The sequence below is a fragment of the Pseudorca crassidens genome, chromosome 12, assembly GCF_039906515.1.
Source record: "Pseudorca crassidens isolate mPseCra1 chromosome 12, mPseCra1.hap1, whole genome shotgun sequence".
Taxonomy (NCBI): domain Eukaryota; kingdom Metazoa; phylum Chordata; class Mammalia; order Artiodactyla; family Delphinidae; genus Pseudorca; species Pseudorca crassidens.
This window is the reverse complement of record NC_090307.1, coordinates 88,705,481-88,728,677: the sequence shown is the minus strand read 5'-3', so window position 1 is coordinate 88,728,677 and position 23,197 is coordinate 88,705,481. Positions and strand designations below refer to the sequence as shown.

General features: G+C 47.5%; 1 protein-coding gene across 2 annotated transcripts in view; it reads right to left on the bottom strand.

Annotated features, from left to right (window-relative positions):
* TMEM132C (transmembrane protein 132C) overlaps window positions 1-23,197 on the bottom strand; it is a 373,251-nt gene that overhangs the window by 30,750 nt on the left and 319,304 nt on the right. For both annotated transcript variants that reach the window (XM_067701197.1, XM_067701198.1), the window contains exon 5: window positions 5,251-5,394. In XM_067701197.1, the coding sequence (XP_067557298.1) occupies window positions 5,251-5,394 (144 nt within the window). The remainder of the gene's footprint in view (window positions 1-5,250; window positions 5,395-23,197) is intronic.

The following is a 23,197-nucleotide window of genomic DNA, read 5'->3' as shown; positions in this document are numbered from 1 at the left end:
TAGGATCCCATTCTCATAAAATTACACCTCTCTACATGGTTATCCATAAAGTGTCAAAAGAGATTATGTACAAAATGATCGCCTAACTTCTTTAGTAAGAGACCACGTCCTGTACGATTCCATCTATATGAAATGCCCCCCAAAAGGCAAACCCATAAAGACAGAAAGTAGATTCGTGTTTGCCCAGGGCTAGGGGTGGGAATGGAGGTGAACAGTAAATGGGGTGACAAAAGTATTCCAAGACTGGGTCATGGTGATGGTTACGCAGCTCAGTAAGTTTCCTAAAGTGTCACTGAATCATACACTGGAGGTAAGCTGCGTCCAGTTCTAATTTTTTTTTTTTTTTGCTGTACGTGGGCGTCTCACTGTTGTGGCCTCTCCCTTTGTGGAGCACAGGCTCCGGACGCGCAGGCTCAGCGGCCATGGCTCACGGGCCCAGCCGCTCCGCGGCATGTGGGGTCCTCCCGGACCGGGGCACGAACCCGTGTCCCCTGCATCGGCAGGCGGACTCTCAACCACTGCGCCACCAGGGAAGCCCCAGTTCTAATTTTTAAATAACACTGTGCTCACCAGACAAAATACACCTGTAGACGGCCAGGCTGTAACCCCTGGCTTACCTAATAGGGTCATCAAGGGGACTGCCTGACTCAGGGTTAAGTCCATTCCACGTGTTGGCTTCTAGGTTAAGTCCTTTACTTGATAAATGAGACTCATGAATCCTCACAAGGACCTTCTGAATTAGGTACGTGATCGTCCCCACGTTACTCAGGACTAGAGGGAATATATGAATCGCCCAAGACTGCATAGCTTGGAAATGGCAAAGCCAAGAAGAACTTGCTGGAAGAAACTGCCCATATGATCCTCTTGTGTTTCTCGACATCTTCCAAACACAGACTCGACTGTCTTTGTCTGAATGGTCTTTTCAAGGATGTTTATATGGTGAGAAGCCTCAGGAGAGAGAGACAGAGTCCCCTCTGGAGCAAAAGGCAGGCAGGCTGATGGCTCAATAGAGCAGAGATACTGTCTCTGTCCGGGAGAAGGCGAGGCAGGCTCTCTGCCTATCTTAGCTCAGGCTGTGATAGCAAAATACCACAGGCTGGGGGCCTAAACAGCAGACATTTATTTCTCATAGTTCTGGAGGTGGGGAAGTCCAGGATCAACGTGCAGCACGGTCGAGTCTTGCTAAAAGCCTTCTTCCTGGCTTTCAGACAGCCGCCTTCTTGCGGAGAGAGGGCAGGCTCTAGTCTCCTCCTCTTTTTTTTTTTTTTTGTGGTATGTGGGCCTCTCACTGTCGTGGCTTCTCGCGTTGCGGAGCACAGGCTCTGGACGCGCAGGCTCAGCGGCCATGGCTCACGGGCCCAGCCACTCCGCGGCATGTGGGATCTTCCCGGACCGGGGCACGAACCCACGTCCCCTGCATTGGCAGGCGGACTCTCAACCACTGCGCCACCAGGGAAGCCCGTCTCCTCCTCTTTTGAGAGCACTAATCCCATCGTCCTCAGGACCTCATCTAAACCTAATCACCTCCCAAAGCTCTGTCCCTAGTGCCATCACATGGGGGATTGAAGCTTCAACACGTGAACTGTGGGAACACACAAACGTTCAGTCCCTAACACTGCCCGTTAAAAGAGACTCGGGTTCCTGAAGCCCAGGGTTCCTCTTCTGGAACAGAGACCACAGCACATGCAGTGTGGCAAAGCCCTGGGGGGACTGGAGCTTAGATGCAGGAAGATGCAGATGCACTGGCTGCCCTTTAGCCCTCTGACTCTGATCCAGGAGTCTCGTGTCTTCTGCCAGCAAACTGTGACAGGTTGATTTGTCAACCTGCACGTAGGGTGGAATCTCAGAGCCTTCAGAGGACTTTCCAGAGCTCAGGCCTGTCTAAATCCCAAACCTTCTGAGCCTGTTGGAGGGCAGGCACGTATTAGGGGCCAATTCCCTCCCCCTTTCTTCTCACCACGGGACCCTAAGCTGTACCAAACTAGCTCTTCAAGTATCATTCACCTCGTCAGACCGCGAACCACAGGCCGTGTCTGGGTCCTGGGAAACGGGGTTCCCGTGTCCTGCTCAGACATCCTTCCTTGGCTTCTGCTGACCTGAGACTTCCCCTTGCTTTGCCAACAGCCAGGGGTATCGACTCAGAATTCATTTCAGGGGGTGGGGTGGGTTTTAGCTTGAATACATTCATTTCCCTAAAGATACTAATTACATTCCTGGAAATACTAGTAATGGGCTCCACGTCAAACCTACTTAAGAGCATCTCAGGGCAGTTATGTGTACAACTGCAGTGAAATTTGTTTTTGGGTTTTTGTAGGCTGAAAGCTGGACCTCTAGAAAAGTCATCAGCACCGGAGGCGTCCTTTCAAAGGGTCACACTTATCAAGGGTCCTGGCCCTTCGGGGCACTGCATATCAGTAATAAATGCAAATGATCAGCAAGGACCCGGTATGTGACCACGGCTGGTCCAAACCAAGTGCCTCTTCCCCTTCCCCTCCTACCAAAGTTACTTCTCAGCCACAGGAGAGAGATCCCGGCCAGAAGCAGAGCAGAGATCCCTCAGAGCAGTGCTTCTCCATGGGGGTGATGCTGTCTACCAGGGGACACTTAGTACTGTCTGGAGACATGTGTGTTTGTCACAACTTGGAGTGCTATGGGCATCTATTGGGAAGAGCCCAGAGATGCTTCTAAGCGTCATACAATGTGTGGCACAGTCCCCATGACAAAGAACTAGCTGGCGCAAAATATTAAGCGTGGCAAGGTTGCAAAGTCCTGCCTCCGAGCTTAGAGCTTTGCTGTCCAGTGCAGCACCCACGAGCCACGCGTGGCCCTGGGCCACTTGAAATGGGGCTGTGATGGAGGTGTGTTCTAACACACACTGATTGGAAAGACTTAGTGCCAAAAATATGAAATGTCCTATTAATCATTTTTACATTGACTACATGTTGAAATAAGCTTTTAAATATAATGGGTTACACATACGCCGTTAAAAAATCAGATTCACCAGTTTTGTTTTGTTTTTCTCTTTTTCTGAATGTGACTCGAGAGGATTTAAGTTCCCTGCGTGGCTCACGTTGTGCTTCTATTGGACAGTGTTGTTTAGAACTTCTTCCACCCGCTCCCCTCCTTCCACAGGCTTTCTGGGTCTTCTGTGAAGCACTCTGGGCTCAGGGCTACCATCTGCCCATAAATCGCTTTTGGTTTAGTTACAAAAAATAGTCCCTTCTTTGAGACGACACTCCCAGCGGCCAAAAGATGACGGTCACAGGATATTATTGGGACGCTTTACTGCGACCTACTGGAAGGTCGGTGTAACAATTTAGACCGCGTGAACACGGCACCAAGTGCAGTGGACCATCTTGGCGGTGCTGGTTGCCGTGTGTCCATGCCGGGGGTGGAGTCTGCAGAGAAGGATTTATTCCACCCCAATCCTCCCCTTCAACGGTCTGTAAGGTTCTCTTCCACGCACACGTGTTGTTTTTAACCCCAGAGAGAAGACTCTGATTGTTATCTGTCAGACTTGATTTGGGGGGCGGGAATGGAGACCAAACGGTTAATTTCTGGCTTGGAAAAACCCTCACTGTCTTATTCTCTGAGCAAGTATTGTGGGTGCATGATCATGGTACATGTTGGTGGGAAAGACCAAAAAGTAGGGTCCTTCCCTCAAGACACTTAGTCTCCAGAGCAGGGATTTCTCTAGGCCAGCTTTTTCTTGGAAGGGCAAAATGGTAACTATTTCAGACGTGCAGGCCATATGGGCTCTGTGGAAACTACTCAAAAGCAGCCACAGACAATATGGAAATAAATTTGAAAGAACGAAGTTTTGCAATTTGCAGCAACATGGATGGAGGGCATGATGCTAAGTGAAGTAAGTCAGACAGAGACACATACTGTGTGATACCACCCATATGTGGAATCTAAAAACTACAACAAACTAGTGAATGTGACGAAAAAGAAGCAGACGCACAGATATAGAGAACAAACTAGTGGTTACCAGTGGGGAGAGGGAAGGGGGGCAGGGGCAATATAGGGATAGAGGGAGAAAAACAGGATTATTAGGGGACTATATGGAACCATATGGGCTTCCCTGGTGGTGCAAGTGTTAAGAATCTGCCTTCCAATTCAGGGGACACAGGTTCGAGCCCCGGCCCGGGAAGATCCCACATGCTGCAGAGCAACTAAGCCTGCGAGCCACAACTACTGAGCCTGTGCTCTAGAGCCCACAAGCCACAACTACTGAGCCCACGAGCCACAACTACTGAGCCCATGTGCCACAACTACTGAAGCCCACGTGCCTAGAGCCCGTGCTCTGCAACAAGAGAAGCCACTGCAATGGGAAGCCCGCGCACCGCAAAGAGTAGCCTCTGCTCGCCGCAACTAGAGAAAGCCCGCGCACAGCAACGAAGACCTAACACAGCCAAAAATAAATAAATAAATTTATAAAAAAAGAAATCATGTGTGAAACTTTTGAAAATTGTAAAGCATTATAGAATTTAAAGAATCATTCAATAAAATTTAAAAAAAGAAATAGATTTGAGTGATCCTATTCCAATAAAACTTTATTTATAAAGCAGGTGGTGAGCTGAATTTGTCCCAAAGTTCATAATTTTCCCTATAGAGCAGTCACGGCTGCCCTATGGGCCAGACCCATGCTGCCGATGTATTTTATTTTTTTCCCATTGTAGTTGTTTTTTTTTTAAATTACCTTTGGTTGCCAACTTTGGAAAACAAGGTGACTTTTACCAAATTTGCAGCTTCTCTTGAAGACGCAGCAATCCCAAATTCACATTTATACCCGCCACAACTGACAGGAGTTGGCTACTGCTACCCTTCTAGAAATGGGTTTGTCTGATTTACCACTTCACTCACTTAAATTACCTGCTTGGTTACTGTAGGTATTGGGGGTTTGACCCACAGTCCATAGCTCTCTTGATGACAGCTAGGTTGGCATGATGTCAAATTAAGCGATGGAAATGGGAAAGTTTAGTAAAGCCACCGGAAGTGTTGTGTACATAAACCAACCAGCTGAACACCTATTTCACCAGGCTAAACTCTCTTAGCGAATGGGAGGCCCCCGTGAAGTTTCCACCAGTTCAATCCAGACGGCTAATGGAATCACTTACTTTGCACTTTTTTTGGCCATGCCTCTCGGCTTATGGGATCTTAGCTCCCCGACCGGGGATCGAACCCATGCCCTCGGCAGTGAGAGCACCGAGTCCCAACCACTGGACCACCACCACTGGAATCACTTACTTTGATGACTTCCTCGTCTGTGGACTTGCATTCCACCGACTCCGAGATATCCGTCACAGCACTGTTCTCCTCCACGGAGACCACCCTGATGGGCATGGCAACTGTCTTTCCCGTGAGGATGGCGGTGTTCAGAATCTCAGTGTCCTGCCGGAAGAACCAGACATAGCTGGGTCAAGGGAGCTATTCAGTTCTCTCCGACCCTAGGGGAAGCCTTCCAAGGTGTGTGCCAGGCTGTCTTTGTTTAGACAAGACATGCAGCACTTACCTTAGGGACCTGGGCAAAGGAGTCATTTTTGAACAATTTCCCAAGAGCGTTTCACAATTTACTTTTAGTTTGTTTGTGATCGTCTTCCTAGTTTTCAACAACAACAATCCAAAAATATGTATTCTTTTTCTTTATTGCAGAGACCAAGTAAAAGTTACACATCAGTTAGGTTTGGGTTGTAAGCAACAGGAATTGACCGGCTAGTTTGAGCAGGAAGGTACTCTGGTAGGTTGAATAACCAAGATGCCCATGTTCTCATCTCTGGAACCTGTGCACCTGTTGCCTTACATGGTAAAAGGGACTTTGCAGTTGTGATTAAGCTAAGGATCTTGAGATGAAAAGATTATCCTGGGTTACCTGGGGTGGACCCAACATAACCATAAGAGTTCTTTGAAGAGGTAGCCATGGGGGTCAAATGAAGAGAACAAGATGCAGTGCTGGAAGCAGAGTGATGTGGCTGTGACCTGGGAGATGTGGGCAGCTTCTAGAAGCTGGAAAAAGAAGAGATTTCTCCCTAAAGCCTCCAGGAGGAGGACACATTAATTTTAGCCCCAGAAGACTCCTTTCTGACTTCCAACTTCCAGAGCTGTAAGGGACCAAATTTGTGTTCATTTGTTAGAACATTTGTTGTAACAGGAAATGAATTCAGGTTCTTAGTGGATAGACCCTGGGCTACTCCCGGGATCAGAGGAAAAGCTGAAGTAGGCTTTGGAAAGGCAGGACCAAGAACGACTTCCAGGATGTTGAAAAGAGGAAAGGATGGGCGAGTCTCTCTAGAGTGAAGCGGAGTGAATCCCTTCAACCATTTCTATCCCTGAGTGACTCTGCTTATGATTTAAATTTTCCGGAGGAAGAGTCTGATTGGTCTCATCATGGTACCCATCCCTTATCCAGGGAAGGATGGGGCCACTCTGATTGACATGTCTACCAAGATCGATTCCAACTGGAAAAGGGCAGTGTTAAAAAAAAAATCAGAACTGTGTTATCAGAAGACGATAGAATGTATAGATTCCCATCAGGCAAACAAGGGCAACAACAGATAGATAGTCATTACAAAAGCAATCAAAGAGTTAGGTAATTTTTACCCCCAAATGCCTGTGATCACTACTGCACCTCGGCGATGGGCTGCATCGTTTTGTGTAGCCAACCAAACTGTCTTCCTCTGTTGACCCACTGTGGCCCATCCCATCCTCTGATGACTTGGGTTTATCCTGTTCATACTGACTTCGTGCAAAATGACGAGCATCACACCTCTCACGTGTGTTATGATTTGCAAAGTGATGAAGAAAATGCCTTCTCTTTTGAATTTGTAGGCACTCCCTGCTTGCACTTCTGTAATTCTTTTCTTTATGGTCAAATGAAGATGAAAAAGCATCTGTGGCTTTGGGACATCTACGGGCACCTTTAACCTTTGGGTCAACTTCTCCCCAAGTCCCTCTCCAGAACGGCTGCTTCACTTTGAAGCCAGAGATGCAAGGAAAGAGATTTTCTCAGTTCTTCCTCCAGGGAGGCACCTGGCACAGAAACAACCTTTTGCGTTAACCAAGAGCATTGCTGAAAGAGTCATCCGTTCTAAGGAGAGTGCGAGCCCCTCTCCGATGCTGGTGCCCATCAGTCAGCAGTTCAATAACCCTCTGCCATGTCTTCTCTTGGGTCCCCAGGCTTCCTGGAGCTGGAGCTGCCATCTGGGCAGTGTCCACATTGGCTATTCCAGATGCTAAGAGTACTGCAGAAATCCCCCAAGTCCATTTTCAGGTTCATTACAGGTAATGTGCTCGGAGTTCAGTCTTAACATTTTCTTTCTGAGAATGGTCTTTGGCTAATGGCTTCATTAAAGCAGAAAACTCCCTCGTGTACTAATTGTGATTAGCTTTCTAGTGGTCACTGCAGCTTCTCTCTCTCTCTCTCTCTCTCTCTCTCACACACACACACACACACACACACATCCTCTTTTACCTAACACTTCTTATTCCTAAATTGAATTACATCAAGATTAAGACTGGCGAATCATTAGATATTTTTCACTGACCAAGATCAATTGCAGAAGCAGAAATTTACAGTCCTAGAAATGCCAAATGGGTGAAGAAAGCATCGATCTTCAGGATAACCTGGCTAGGCCACAAGGATGAAGTTCCCTGTATTTAAAAATTCCTTCCTTTTCCATCTAAAAACAGGATACAGATGAACTTATTTACAAAACAGAAACAGACTCACAGACTTAGAGAACGAACTTAGGGTTACCAGGGGGAAGGGACAGATTGGGAGTTTGGGATTGACACTCACACACTACTATATGTAAAACAGATATAACCAACAAGGACCTACTGTAGAGCACAGGGAACTCTGCTCAGTATTCCTTAATAACCTAAATGGGAAAAGAATTTGTAAAAGAATAGATACTTGTATAACTGAATCACTTTGCTGTACATCTGGAACTAATACAACCTTGTTAATCAACAGTACTCCAATATAAAATAAAATTTTTTTTAAATGAGTAAAAAAAAAAAATTTCTTTCCCGATCAATGGTTTTGGTGAGTGTCTGTTACTTGGTGGGCACGAGGAGTCTGGAATCCCAGATTCTAGTCTATGCTTTGCCGTTAACTTTCTGTAGAACCTTCCTCGCATCCCTTATCTTTTGGAATCTTTGCTTCTTCATTTTACAGATTAGGGGGTTGGACTGCATCTTCTCTGTCTTTCCAGCTGTCAAATCCTAGATAACCATGAAGATCCAACAGCCATTTAATGAACACTTATTGTGCACCCAGCACGTTCTTGTCACTGGGTTATAACGTAGTGAACCAGAGTGACAAGCCCACGCTCACGCAGATGGATGGGATGGCAGGGGGGGGAACAAGCAAGCAGGCAGCCACTATACTGGGTTTGTCAGGACCTTTTCATTAACTAGTGGCAAAAATCCAACGCAACTCAATCTAAGCAAAAATGGAGACCTACTGCCTTGTACAGCTCAAATATCTGAGGGAAGATTCCAGCTCAGGTATTGCTAGGACCAGGTTCTCAAAACATGTTGCAATTAATTTCTTTCTTTCTTTTTTTTAATAAATTTATTTATTTATTTTTGGCTGTGTTGGGTCTTCGTTTCTGTGTGCGGGCTTTCTCTAGTTGCGGCGAGCGGGGGCCACTCCTCATTGCGGTGTGTGGGCCTCTCACTGTCGCGGCCTCTCTTGTTGTGGAGCACAGGCTCCAGACGCGCAGGCTCAGTAGTTGTGGCTCATGGGCCTAGTTGCTCCACGGCATGTGGGATCTTCCCAGACCAGGGCTCGAACCCGTGTCCCCTGCACTGGCAGGCAGATTCTCAACCACTGCGCCACCAGGGAAGCCCTTCTTTCTTTTTTAATTGAAGTATAGTTGACTTACAATATCGTGCCCATCTCTGCTGTACAGCAAAGTGACTCAGTTATACGCATACAGACATTCTTTTTCATATTCTTTTCCATGATGGTTTATCACAGGATATTGAATATAGTTCCCTGTGCTCTACAGTAGGACCTTGTTTATCCATCCTATATATACTAGTTTCCCAATCCTTCCCTCCTCCCCTCCCCTCCCCTCCCTCTTGGCAACCACAAGTCTGTTCTCTATGTCTGTGAGTCTGTTTCTGTTTAATAGATAGGTTCGTTTGTGTCATATTTTAGATTCCACATATAGGTGATATCATATGGTATCTGTCTTTCTCTTTCTGACTTTCTTCCCTTAGTATGATCACCTCTAGTTGCATGCAATTAATTTCTACGGCTCCCCATCTCTTGACTCTCTTTTCCTCTGTTTGGCTTCATCAGTCAATAAGCTATTTCTACACAGTAGACCCCCAGCTATATTCTCCATGGCTCAAATCTGTGTTCTTCCCTCATACAACTCAAAGCAAAAAACAAACAAACAAAACCCCCAAACAGCCCAATTAAAAAATGGGCAAAGCACCTGAATAGACATTTTTCCAGAGAAGATAAAATCCAAATGGCCAACAGACACATGAAGAGATGCTCAACGTCACTAACCCTCAGGGGAGTGTAAATTACAACCACAAAGAGAAATGAAGAACTCCTGTACCACCCTCGGATCCCCACGAGGGAGCGATTTTCCGGTTGGATTGTACCTTTCCGGTTTCCCCCAGTTGCGAGCATAGCTACGGGATTACAGAAAACAATAGCACACGCTGTAGAAGCAGAGGGGGCAGTGAGGTGCCCAGGCATGGACTGGGCACATCGGCCAGGTCTGACTGTAAAGGTCCTCTGTCCCCTCCCAAGGACCTGGAGAGATGCTGTGCTGGGAAGGAGGGAAGCTTTCCTAGAGAGTGAAAAATGTGTGTGTGTGTGTGCGTGCGTGTGTGTGTGTCTGTGTGTGATCGGGACACTGCAGATTACAGAGTTATGTGGGCCTCGCTGCTGCTCCCGAATCCTTTTACGGTCAAGCCCAATGCATAGCGATGTGCCTGGCGCGCTATTTAAATGCGTACAACTGTGTGCTTTCGGAACCCCCAGCCGGACCTGGAAGAACTCATTTTGGGCAGGGTGGGCTGGGAGCAGGTGCCGCCTGCCTTTATCCTCCACGTAGCGCGGCTCTGGAGCCCAGGCTGCAGGCTGCCCTCCCTCCAGACCCTCCTGAGCTATGAGATGCTCGGCATCACGGAACGGAGTCCTCTTCTGAAAGCAGGTGGGTGGACATCTCCTGCTGCCCCCAGCGGACATCAGACCCCACCCACCAATACCCTTTCAGAGCCTCACGGAACACAACTAAGGCACAACGGTTACTTGGACCCTTCTCCTGTTATTAAATGTTTGTTCTCTGCTGTCACTGTTGTTCTCTCTCCCTCCACCTCCTTCCATCAGGAACCAGAGAACTGCTCTGTGTTTCTGAAAAGAATCCATCAAGTGAAGTACTTTTAAATCACTGTCATTTCAAGCTTGGAAAAAGCCCGAGGCTTCAGAGAAAACACGCTTTGTTTGATTTGACCTCATAAATGTAAATTGGTTTGGCCATTTTCTGTATTTTTTTTACAAATTGGGTTTTTAATTTTTAAATAAATAGAGAACACAGAATTACTTCTGGAGGGTTAAAAAGGCTGAGGGGGTGTGAACTGATTAAAAAGATAAATCCAACTGGCCAGGGGAGGAGGCATTTATCCCAGGAGTGGGTGTGAAATACCCATTACAAATTCCCCAGCGGCTTCTCATCAAGAGAAATGAGGAGAGCGGGAATGTGTGACAGAGTGGACTATTATTCAGCGACAAAAAAGGAATGAGGTGCGACCATGTGGATGAACCTTGAAACATGATGCTAAGTGAAAGATGCCAGACATAAAATGACACATATTTTACGATTCCATTTATATAAAATGTCAAGAATAGGCAAATCCCTGGAGGTGGAAAGCAGACCGGTGGTTGCCAGGGGCTGGGGGAACGGAATGCAGAGTGACTGCTTAAAGGGTCTGAGTTTTATTTTTACGGTGATGGAAATGTTCTGGAATTAGACAGAAGTGATGGTTGCACAACCTTGTAAATATACTAAGAACCACTCAGTTAAAGATTCTAAATGGTGCTTTTTATTCCACTCGGGTATTTATTCCAAAAAAGAGAGAACATTAGTTAGAAAAGATCCATGCACCCCAATGTTCATAGCAGCCTTTTTTACAACTGCCAAGATACGGAAACAACCTAAGTGTCCATCCACAGATGAATGGATAAAGGAGATGTGGTATATATATTATATATATACAATAGAATACTACTCAGCCATAAAAAAGAATGAAAGTTTGCCATTTGCAGCAACATGGACGGACCTAGAGGGTATTAGGCTAAGTGAAGTAAGTCAGACAAAGACAGTACTGTATGTTATCTCTTACATGTGGATTCTAAAAAATGAAACAAATGAATATATCAAAACAGAAGCAGAGTCACAGATACAGAGAACAAAGTAGTGGCTACCAATGGGGAGAGGGAAGAGGGAGGGGCAATACGGATGGGGCTTAAGAGGTACAAACTACTGTGTACGAAATAAATAAGCTTCAAGGATGTATTGTACAACACGGGGAGTATAGCCAATGTTTTATAATAACTATAAATGGAGGATAACCTTTAAAAGTTGTGAATCACTATGTTGTACACCTGAAACATATAATATTGTACATCGACTACACCTCAATAAAAAAATTTTTAGAATATGAAATTTAGAAAATAAATAAACAATACCCTACAGTTTTGTCAAAAAATAGTGCATTTTATAGCATGTGAATTACATCTCAATTTAAAAAGAGAAGGAAAAGTGTGTGGGAGATGTGCGGGTGCCACGGAGAGGCCACGGCGGGGCTCAGACCTGGCTCTGCCTCTTGGCTGGTCGTGTGGCCTCAGATGAGCGAATCCATCCACCCACCCTCAGTTCACTCATTCGGGAAATGGGACCAAGAGAAAACACATCTGCAGCTCCAAGACCAGACGCCTCGCCTTCCACACCAATGCTGTGGGTTCAAATCTCACGAGGGTCTGAGGATGAGGCAGGTTTCATCTAAGATGTTCCAGATGGTAGAAAACAGCCTCTCTCAAGAAGAACCCTCCTACACTGTTGGGGGGAACGTAGGTTGGTGCAGCCACGATGGAGAACAGTACAGAGGTTCCTCAAAAAATTAAAAATAGAGCTACCATAGGATCCAGCAATCCCACTCCTGGGCATATATCCAGACAAAACTCTAATTCGAAAAGATCCATGCGTCCCAATGTTCCTTGCAGCCCTATTCACAATAGCCAAGACATGGAAGCAACCTAAATGTCCATCGACAGATGAATGGATAAAGAAGATGTGGTACATATATACAATGGAATAGTACTCAGCCATAAAAAAGAATGAAATAATGCCATTTGTAGCAACATGGATGGACCTAGAGATGGTCATACTAAGTGAAGCAAGCCAGACAGAGAAAGACAAATACCAGATGATGTCACTCATATGTGGAATCTAAAATATGACACAAATAAACATGTCTATGAAACAGAAACAGACTCACAGACATAGAGAACAGACTTGTGGTTGCCAAGGGGTGGGGAGGGGAGGGAAGGATTGGGAGTTTGGGATTAGTGGATGCAAACTCTTATATATAGGATGGATAAACAAGGTCCTACTGTAGAGCACAGGGAACTATATTCAATATCCTGTGATAAACCATCATGGAAAAGAACATGAAAATGAACACATCCATATACATAACTGAATCACTTTGCTGTACACCTGAAACTAACAAAGCATTGCAAGTCAACTATACTTCAATGAAAAAAAAAAGAAAAAAACCAATCTCTTTCAATGCACATGTACTTGGGAGTCATTTAGAGGTAGTACATAATAATAATAAATAAAAAACCAGGTCACATTTGGGGAGCGCTTCCTACACGCTAGGTGTTGCTAAACGCTTTCATTTCTACCACCAACCCATGAAGCAGGTGGTCTTTTTATGCCAGGTCTATGGATGGGGAACTGAGGCTCAGAGCTGGTTAAGCGATGTGTCCAGGGTACACAGCCGGGAGGTGGCCTGGCCAGGTTTGAACGTGGACCTCCAGGGCTGGAACACATGATCTCTTCTCCTACTCTGTGCTGAAGAGCTAGGACATGGGACAGCACTGCCTCGGTTCTGCCTCTGCTCTTTCCTTGTTGTGTTTTAAATTCTCCCAGCGTCAGTCTCCTCGGCTGTGAACTCGGGGAATCATCTGGGTTGTTGCGAAGATTAAATCAGATAATGTTTATGAATGGCCTGTCAGGGCGTGGAACAAAGTCCTTGTTGAATGAGAGGGCAGCTATAAGCATAAATGTGAGATGTCTGGATGAGGCAATAGCAGATGGAGAATAGCCAACACTTCTCCTGAAACTCTCTTTTCTCTATTGGAGGGAGAGGCATAGAAAATAAAATCAAATAAAGATAAGGCTGTATGTAGCAAGCACGGGAACACACATTGCCTAGAAGAACAGAAACGTTAGCACATGGGGGTGTGGAGCGGATTACAGACGGAGAAGTGTCTATGAGAGCCTTACAGATACCTTTTGGCACGTCAGACTTTTACAACAAGATCCAGGGGCCAAATCCTGCCTGTGGTCTGTGTTTATATGGACTTGTGAGCTGAGAATGATTTTTACATCATCAAGGCTCTTAAAAAAAAACAAAGAAAGAGAAAATGCCAGAGACTGTATGTGTCTCCAAAAAACCTAAAACGTGTAATATCAAGCCCTTTACAGAAAAATTCTGCCAAACCCTGAACGAGAGGATCATCTTCCCAAAATGATGGGGCTCTCGGCACGCCCCCCCCCCAAGGGCGTCCCCTAACCCTTTGGTGTTGTCATTCTGTTTTGTAGAGCTGAGCCTGCCCTTACAGCTTTGCTTTTCTTCAGTTGTTATCTCCTCTGATTCACTGTGTTTCCAGCTACAGTTCCACGTCAGCACCACAGCCCGCGCGGAAGCCCGCATTCTTTGCTCAACCTGGGTAGATTTCCGTCTTGAGATGATCTGCATCACACGGAGACCCGGGGGCTTTGGACCCACAAGAAGCATTGCCCTAGAGCACCGGGTCTTGTGTTAAATGGGAAGGGGTATTTGAATTGGGGCTGATTTTGTAAGTGTTTCCTAATTTGCGGTCGTGATTATATTCATGTTACGGCAGCGCTGGGTTCCTTGCACACACTTTTAGCTCAAGGAGGGCGAGTATGAATACTTGAAGCACAGGAAGCCCCTACAATCGGCCTTTCTTAAGGGGGGTGGATAACATTACAGATGACTGCTCAGGGGGAAAAGTGTATGAGTAGACACAGAGATGGAGAAGAAAGAAGTGGTTCCCAGAGGGGAGAGGGACGGGGAAGGGAATCGGGGAGTAAGAGGTACAAACTATTAGGTATAAAATAAGCTACAGGGGCTTCCCTGGTGGCGCAGTGGTTGAGAGTCCGCCTGCCGATGCAGGGGACACGGGTTCGTGCCCCGGTCCGGGAAGATCCCACATGCCGCGGAGCGGCTCGGCCCGTGAGCCATGGCCGCTGAGCCTGCGCGTCCGGAGCCTGTGCTCCGCAACAGGAAAAGCCACATCGGTGAGAGGCCCGCGTACCGCAAACAAACAAACAAACAAACAAACAAAATAAGCTACAAGGATATATTGTACAACATGGGGAATACGGCCAATATTTTATAATAATTATAAATGGAGTATAACCTTTAAAAATTGTGAACCACTGTATTGTAGACCTGTAACTTACATAGCATTGTACAGCAACTACACTTCAATAAGAAAAGTTTTTAAAAAAGTATATGCGTGGAAAAACCAACGAGCATTTCTTCCTTCATCTCTGCTGAAGTGCAGTAGGTCGGGAAAACACACAGCAGAGTTGGAGGAAGCGCATTTGAGGCAGCTGGAGGGTCCCCAGCTCACGTGGCAGGCTCTGGGAAGATCAGAGGTCCGGTTTTTTTGAAAACCAAGAAAAGGGAGGCCAGCTGCTGGCATGCAGAGGGCTGAGACTGCTTCAGTGAGGCAACATCAGGCTGCCCATCTTGCTGCCTCACGCTTGCTGCATGGGGCTCCAGGCCTTGCCTTCTCTGTGCTGTTTTCCTCATCTGTGAAATGGGACAGTCCCACTTTCCTCCAGGGTGGGTCCGGGGATTAGGTGAGAGAACCTAGGCAACCCCCCTAGCTTCGTGCCTGCCACAGAGGTGGCCGTTCCATAAATACCAGCCCACCGTCCTCAACCCTGGGAAACGGAGTCCGAGAAACCTGACGGAATTTCCACGTCCTATTTCACCAAATCACTCTTTTTTTTTTTTAACATCTTTATTGGGGTATAATTGCTTTACAATGGTGTGTTAGTTTCTGATTTACAACAAAGTGAATCAGTTATACATATACATATGTTCCCATATCTCTTCCCTCTTGCATCTCCCTGCTTCCCACCCCTCCAGGCGGTCACAAAGCACCGAGCTGATCTCCCTGTGCTATGCGGCTGCTTCCCACTAGCTATCTACCTTACGTTTGGTAGTGTATATATGTCCATGCCTCTCTCTCGCCCTGTCACAGCTTACCCTTCCCCCTCCCCATGTCCTCAAGTCCATTCTCTAGTAGGTCTGTGTCTTTATTCCTGTCTTACCCCTAGGTTCTTCATGACATTTTTTTTTCTTAAATTCCATATATATGTGTTAGCATATGGTATTTGTCTCTCTATTTCTGACTTACTTCACTCTGTATGACAGACTCTAGGTCTATTCACCTCATTACGAATAGCTCAATTTCATTTCTTTTTATGGCTGAGTAATATTCCATTGTATATATGTGCCACATCTTCTTTATCCATTCATCCGATGATGGACACTTAGGTTGTTTCCATCTCCGGGCTATTGTAAATCACTCTTGAGCACCACAGCCTCTCGGCTGTAAGAGGGTGAGTGTTCAACTGTAACTGATCTGGGAACTAATTTAGCATCGCTTGGAAGTTGATGGAGGAGTCGTTTAATTACACTTTCAATTCCATCTGGAGGCAGCATCGGCAGGACCCCCAGGGGCTGCGGCGATGGGCTTTGCTGCGGGCTTCAGAAGAGGGGACAAGTGTCCCGTCTCTGGATGGTACCTCTGGGAAGAGGCAAGAGAAGGTGGCTGTCCAGTGTGTCTACGAAGCAGCGGCAAAGATCTCTGGATCCCAGAGGTGGCCCGAAAAAGGCAGAGACTAGAAAAATAAATGGGTCGGGTTCGCAGGAAAAGAGACCCAAGGTCTTGTGGCCGAAAGGGGCTAGTTGGTACTCCATATCCATTCTCTTCCTTTTCCTTGGTAACTGAACCATGAAGTTTTGGCAGGTGGAGTGGGAAACAGTACCAGCTCAGAGAAGTCTAAATTCCGTCTCTCTTGCAGGGGGGTGACCGTGGAATGGGGTTCAAGTACGAGGGTTCTCAAAGTGTGGTACCTGGACCAAAAGCCTCAGCATCACCTGGGAACTTGCTAGAAACGCAAATTCCCGGGCGCCGCCCCAGACACACTTAGTCAGAAACTCTGGGGGTGGAGCCTATTCACCCTTTGCTTTAACAATCTCTCCAGGTGATTCTGATGCTGCTGAAAAGTTTGAGAACTACTGTTCTAGTCCAGATGTAAGCAGCAATGTTCTTCTTCAGGAAGTCTGCTTAATGGGAGCTGGATAAGGGAAGTGGGATGTTCTTTTTGCCCTTTTCCCCTTCCTCCTACCTGGAATACAGATACAATGGCTGGAACATTAGTAGCCATCTTGGTCCATGAGTCAGACTTGGAAATGAAAGCCACTCAGGGAGGATGGTGGGGGTAGAAAGACAGAAGAGGTCTAAATCTCTGATGACTAAGGAGTGGTCCTGGACTTACTTATGTACATGAGGTAAACTTTACGTCTCAGCTGCTAGTTTTGAGCATTTTCTATTATACTTAGCCTAACCTAAGGCTAACTCACATAGACATTTCTCTGCATGCTTGAGATTGTGAACGAAGATTGCTATCTGCTGCACTTGCATGCCACATTTCCAGTTGTGTAAGCTGAAGAAGGGGACTCCATGGCAAGGGTGCTAGGCGGTGGCCTGCACTTGGGGAATGGCAGGGGATGGTAGTAAGCCCGTTGCTTTTAGCTGCTGCTGGTGGTGGAAGCAAGGCTGACAGAGGATTGTTATGAGAGGAGGGCCAAGCAGAGACTGACAATTCAGCGTAATTTACAGCACCGGGCAAACTACTCCAAGAGGGAGCTTCCTCTTCCCAATTCAAGGCATCCTCGTTAAAATGATGCACGGGTGGTACAGCAGCCAGTTGGCATATGCTGATTAGTGAAAGCACTTGAAATGAGGGTTCAGGATTCAGGGCAGATGAGCCCAGGGAAATGCCGTCTGATAGGCTGACTCTGTTAGGTGCAACCAGCTGTTTACATAATCCTGTGATGAAGAATATTATGCACACACACACAGGCATCGTAGGGGCGACCTTTCAAAGTCCCACCCGCTAACGTAATTTTCCCTCTAACCAGGCTGCGTGCAGACACCCAGCTCCGCCGCAGTTCTTCTCATCAGGGAGAGAAGGGAAACCTTATTACTGGTTGGTGTGTGAACGGCACGCCTGACGGAGCGGGCTGGATTGGACCCGCTAACCGACAACACCACCTTCTCCCCTCCCGTTTCCTAAGGAAACGATCCCCAAGAGTTCTGCATGATTTGGGGGGGCAGAATTGATTCTAAAAATGCTCCGGGAGATGCTGACGGGGAAATGGAAACCAATATTATCATTTCTGCTTCACAATGGCTTTGGGATTTCCAAGAAGCAGCGAGGGTCAGGAGGTGGACAGGCTGGGGAAGAGGAGAAGGTGTTTCCCAGGTTAAGGCTTTCTCTTCCTAACATTCCAGGGAGCAAGAGAATAGGCCTCTTCCATCAATAACACGACAGATCCGTCCACACTGCAATTGTTCCCAGTTACACCTTCTCCTCTGTCATTTCTGTTTGTCTTCACTTTGCAACTCCTTCTAGAAATCTTAGCCCAATGGTAAAGTGGACCAATGAGGGTCCGCATCTGAAAACAGAAGGTGGGACTTCCCTGGCGGTCCAGTGGTTAGGACTCCATGCTTCCACTGCAGGGGGCACGGGTGTGATCCCTGGTAGGGGAACTAAGATCCTTCACGCTGTGCAGAGTGGCCAAAATAAATAAATTAAAAATAAATAAATAAAAACTGAAGGTATCTCAGTCCAGCAGGCCAGAGCAGAGCGCAGAACGGGGCTTTCGGAGCTGAGCCGGAAGAGCTTCCTGGATGGCTCACAGGTTCCAGGACACAATCAGAAATTATCAGAGCCACTCGTACTTACTGGGCATCTACAATGTGTCAGGCACTCATAGTAATCATCAGCATCTCCATCATCATTTATCTTTATGCCCGTGTTAATTTTCTAGGGCTTTTCTTATATACGATAGCAAGATGGGGGGCTTAAAACAACAGAAATTTATTCTCTCACAGCTCCAGAGGCAAGAGTCCAAAATCAAGGCGTTGGCAGGACCACATTTCCTCTGGAACGTTTTGGGGAGAATCCTTCTCTGCCTCTTCCAGCTTCTGGGCGGGGCTGGCAGCCCTTGGTGTTCCTTGGCTTGTAGACACTTCACTCCAATCTCCACCTCCATCATCTGTGGTCTTGTGTGTGGGGTGTCCAAATTCCCTCTTCCTATAAGGACACCAGTCCTGTTGGCCTAGGGCCCATTTTAATGATCTCATCTTAAGTTGATGACTTCTGCAAAGACCCTCTTTCCAAATAAGATCACATTCACAGATTCTGAGGGTTAGGATGCCAACATCTCTTTTCGGGGGACATAATTAAATCCACAAGAATGTCTCTTTCATCCTTTGCAGAGAAACTTCATGTGGATTACTGCCACTTTGATCGTCAACATGGCAGAGGAGAAAGGGTTGATGTTACCACAGATGGGAAAACTGAGGCCCAGAGGACTTCATTTGAACCTTCCAGTCTTCTGACAGCCAAGCCGTTCAACGTGAGCGCCTGCCTTTATGCAAAACAGCCCTCGGAGCTGACACAGCACTGACTCTACCAGTGACGGTACCAACACCCGCACGGGCCAGCTCACAGCCCACTGTGATTCTGAGCCTTTCCAAGTACTGCATGCTGTTCCAGGCTTCTTTGCATGTGCTGACTTCCTTCCTCCCTGCAACAACCCCACGAGGCAGGTACTTCCCTTCTCCCCCACTTCCTAGGTTAGAAAAAAGTTTAAGAGTTGCAGAAAGTTTAAGTAACTTGCTAAAGAATCTACAGCTGCTAAGCGACAGGGTGAGAAGGGGAGGGAAGAGAGAACCCTGGCTCCGAGCCCTTACACTATCTGACGGCACTATCCCTAAAGATGCTGTAAACTGACTTTGAAAAAGCAAATGCATATATTATACATCTCAGGAAAGGTCCTTAAAAAAAACACAGTGTGGGGCTTCCCTGGTGGCGCAGTGGTTGAGAGTCCGCCTGCCGATGCAGGGGACACGGGTTCGTGTCCCGGTCCGGGAAGATCCCACATGCCGTGGAGCGGCTGGGCCCGTGAGCCATGGCCGATGAGCCTACGCGTCCGGAGCCTGTGCTCCGCAGCGGGAGAGGCCACAGCAGTGGGAGGCCCGCGTACCGCAAAAAACAACAACAACAACAAAACAAAACAAAAACACAGTGTTACTGAGATATAGTTCAGATGCAGCTGTTCACCGATCTAACACGTAATTGCCAGTTGCAACCATCACCCGTTTAGTTTGAAAACATTTTCATGCCCCCAAGGAAACTCCACGTCCATCAGCAGTCATCCCCAGCCTCCCCTCCTTCCTGCCCCCGGCAACCACCAGTCTACTTCCTGTCTCTATGGATCTGCCTCTCCTGGACACTTGCTATAAGTGCACTCACACACTGCATGTTTTTTTGTGTCTGCCTTATTGCAATCAGCATGTTTTCCAGGTTCATCCACGTTGTAGCCTGTGTCAGGGCTTCGTTCTTTTTTTTATCGCCTAATAATATTCCAGGGTATGAACAGACCTCATTGCATGTATCCATTCATCAACTGATGGACATTTGGGTCGTTATTGGACCACATAGTGGCTACTACTGGCTAATACGAACAATGTTGCTACGAATATTTGAGCGCAAGATTTGTGTGTGTGGTTGAAGCTTGTCGTTTCTCTGGCGAGTATACCTAGGAGTGGGGATGTGAAAATGCCTTTTTAAAGCCAGGTAATTACCTAGACTCTTTCTTAAGATGAATTATCTTCAACTTCTTGGCACTGGAAAAGTTACAATAATCCCCCCCAATGTAGGAATCGCCTTTCCTCCAAAGCGGTCCGAGCACTTTTTTAAAATCCTATACAATCCACCTCTCTGGCGTCTGGGCAGAAGGAGGTGATTTTTTTTTTTTTTTTTCTACTGTCGTTTCATAAAGCCACAGAGGCAATGAGATGTCTGTGCCCCAGGTCAGAGGCTGGGATGAGCGGATGCTGACCACCGGTCAGGCGTCTGTTCCAGGGCCCCCGGTCCGCTCTCCACGTCCAGGCATGAGGGCGACGGCCCCCTCCCGCTGCCGTGAATGCCGCTTGTTGTGACTCTCAGAACGAACACCGTGTTCCCAGCCCCGCGTGTTCCTAGACGGTGTCTCATTAATTATAGTCCCAGCCCATTGGCTGCCTTTCGAGCTGCATCTTAATTAGTGACCCCTCCCGGCTGACTCTTTCTTAGCACAGGAGTTCTTTGTTGGATCCTGTGTCTCTTCCGATTTTCAAAGCACAGATCAATGGGACGCTGTGAGGCGAACTTGTCTCCCTTCCCATTTTGGGAACAGGAAGGGATCCCTGTATGGGATGGGCTCTGCTCCCAGCACAGACCCACCCCACAGCCAACAACAGACCCCTTGATGTGCAGAGGGCATGGCACTGGGCTCCAGCATTATCTAACCTAGGCGGCTGGATCCTATTTGGAGAGAATCTACTTTCCACCCAAGGGCTGCGCCCTTTGAAACCCGAAGGAGGTCCTGTCCTGCTCTGCTCAAACCTTCTCGTGGTTTGCATCCCACACAGAGCGAGAGGCAAAGTCCTGCAGGACCTGGACGCCCTCAGACTCTTTGGTTTCCTCCTGCTACTCTCCCTTCCACATGCTTTCCAGACACCACCGCTTCTTTGCTGTGCGTTGAACGTGACTGAACCTTTGTACCCACTGTCCTGCCTGGAATGCTTTCTCGAGACATCCACGTGGCTCCATCCTCACGTCCCAAGCATCTCTGTCCAGATGTTACCTCCCCATATCCCCATTCTCTGCTGTGCGTTCCAGAGCTCTGACCACCCAGGACACGATGTGTTTCATTTCAGTGTTGGGGGCCGTGTCTGGGATGAAAGCTCTAAGAAGGAAGGCATCCTGTTCTCCAGTGTAGGAGCTCCACAAATGCATGGGGAAGAGATGGAAAACAGATACTGCCTGCCAGCCTTTCTAGTTTTATGTTCTAAAAGCATTTAAGGCAGGAGAATTGGAGGGCTTTCTGAAGACGGTTTTTTTTTTTTTTTTGCGGTACGCGGGCCTCTCACTGTGGTGGCCTCTCCCGTTGCAGAGCACAGGTTCCGGACGCGCAGGCTCAGCGGCCATGGCTCACGGGCCCAGCCGCTCCACGGCATGTGGGATCTTCCCGGACCGGGGCACGAACCCGTGTCCCCTGCATCGGCAGGCAGACTCTCAACCACTGCGCCACCAGGGAAGCCCAGTCCATTGCTTTTTAATGGGGCTGTTACATGAGTCTTAATAGGTTTTCTTGGGGGTACCCGGAGGGTCAGAACACAAAAGGTAGCTGGTCATGCCGAAATGACCTACACGTGTCCAGGCATGTGGGTTTCCAATTGTGGAGAACTGTGCTGACCGCATTAGTCACGAGAAGTGAAAAACCTCATTCTTCTCCGGATTGCAGCTCCGAGTTTCTGCCAGCAGTTAGCATGGGAGAAACACAGAGGCACAATAGTAAACCATTTAGCAAATCAATCCCGGGGAGCTGCAACTTGTCTCCAACGGTAGCTGAGCAAATTTCCTTCCCTCCCTGAGGACCTCCGCTAACAGCGCTGCGGGCTTGCAGTAACAGACCAATAATTTTCGGTTCTGTCACTACCGGGAAACGCAACTCCCACCTCATTTACCTGAAATCCATTCTCAGTGCAAACTGGGGTGCAGGAGCCGAACTTTACTTATCTGTCAATTTGCTTCTAATACAAGATGGAGATTTTATTCCAAAATGTTCATTTAAAACAAGAAAACAATTCAATTTAAGAAGGCTAGCGTCTCCAGAAGGTCTAGCGCTGTAATTGAGTTATTACACGGGCTGGGATGGCACATGGGAAAACGAGGCATCAACTTCCCGGAGAAATGTCACATTTTTTTGCAACCTAGCCAGGAAAGGAGTTGAGAAATGAGAAACGTACTCTATTTCTCCCAAGTTGTAGTCGCTTTCTGTTCTCAATAGTTCTGCCTCATGGAAGTACAGACAGATGCTGTTGCTGTGAGTCAAGGATGCTTCAAAGGCTAGTCCTGCGGGTACAGCCCACCCACCCCAGCAATATTATGAAGGGAACAGAAGTGGCCAGCGGTCCCTGTGCTGCTTCTTATCCTTAGGACCCTTTCTGTCACCTTCCACACACACCCTGTATGAGAGACATTTCAGGGGCACTTCGGTACCCGGACCTCCCCTCCTTCCTGAGTCACCGGGAAGAACAGGTGTCCAGACCGCTTGCAGCCAGTTAAACGTGAGTGAGTGCAATTGATGTATATCCTTTCTGGGCTGAGGCAGGTAAAAGCCAGTGGGCCGGCTCTCTGCTTTCTCTCTCCCTGGTGGGGCAATGTTGGGTGCAGGATGGGGGGAGCTAAATCCCTAAGTCGCTAGATGGAATCGAGCACAGGTCGACCTGCACCAAGCTTCGCGTGAGTGTGATAAATCAATTTTGTGCACCGCTGAAATCCCAGCTCTTGTCTGGCAGGAGCTAGCAGGACGTCTGCTGACGCAATCCCCAGAGAAGCCAGGCGTGGCGGCCACCTGAATACAAGCAAGCCCTCCAGTAAACACGCTCACATTCAAGCACGGTGGACCGAACTAACTGGACGACCCCTGCCAGGGGCACTGGGGTTTCAGGGGGAACCCAGGGAGAGGGAAAGAAATTCTAACTCAGAGG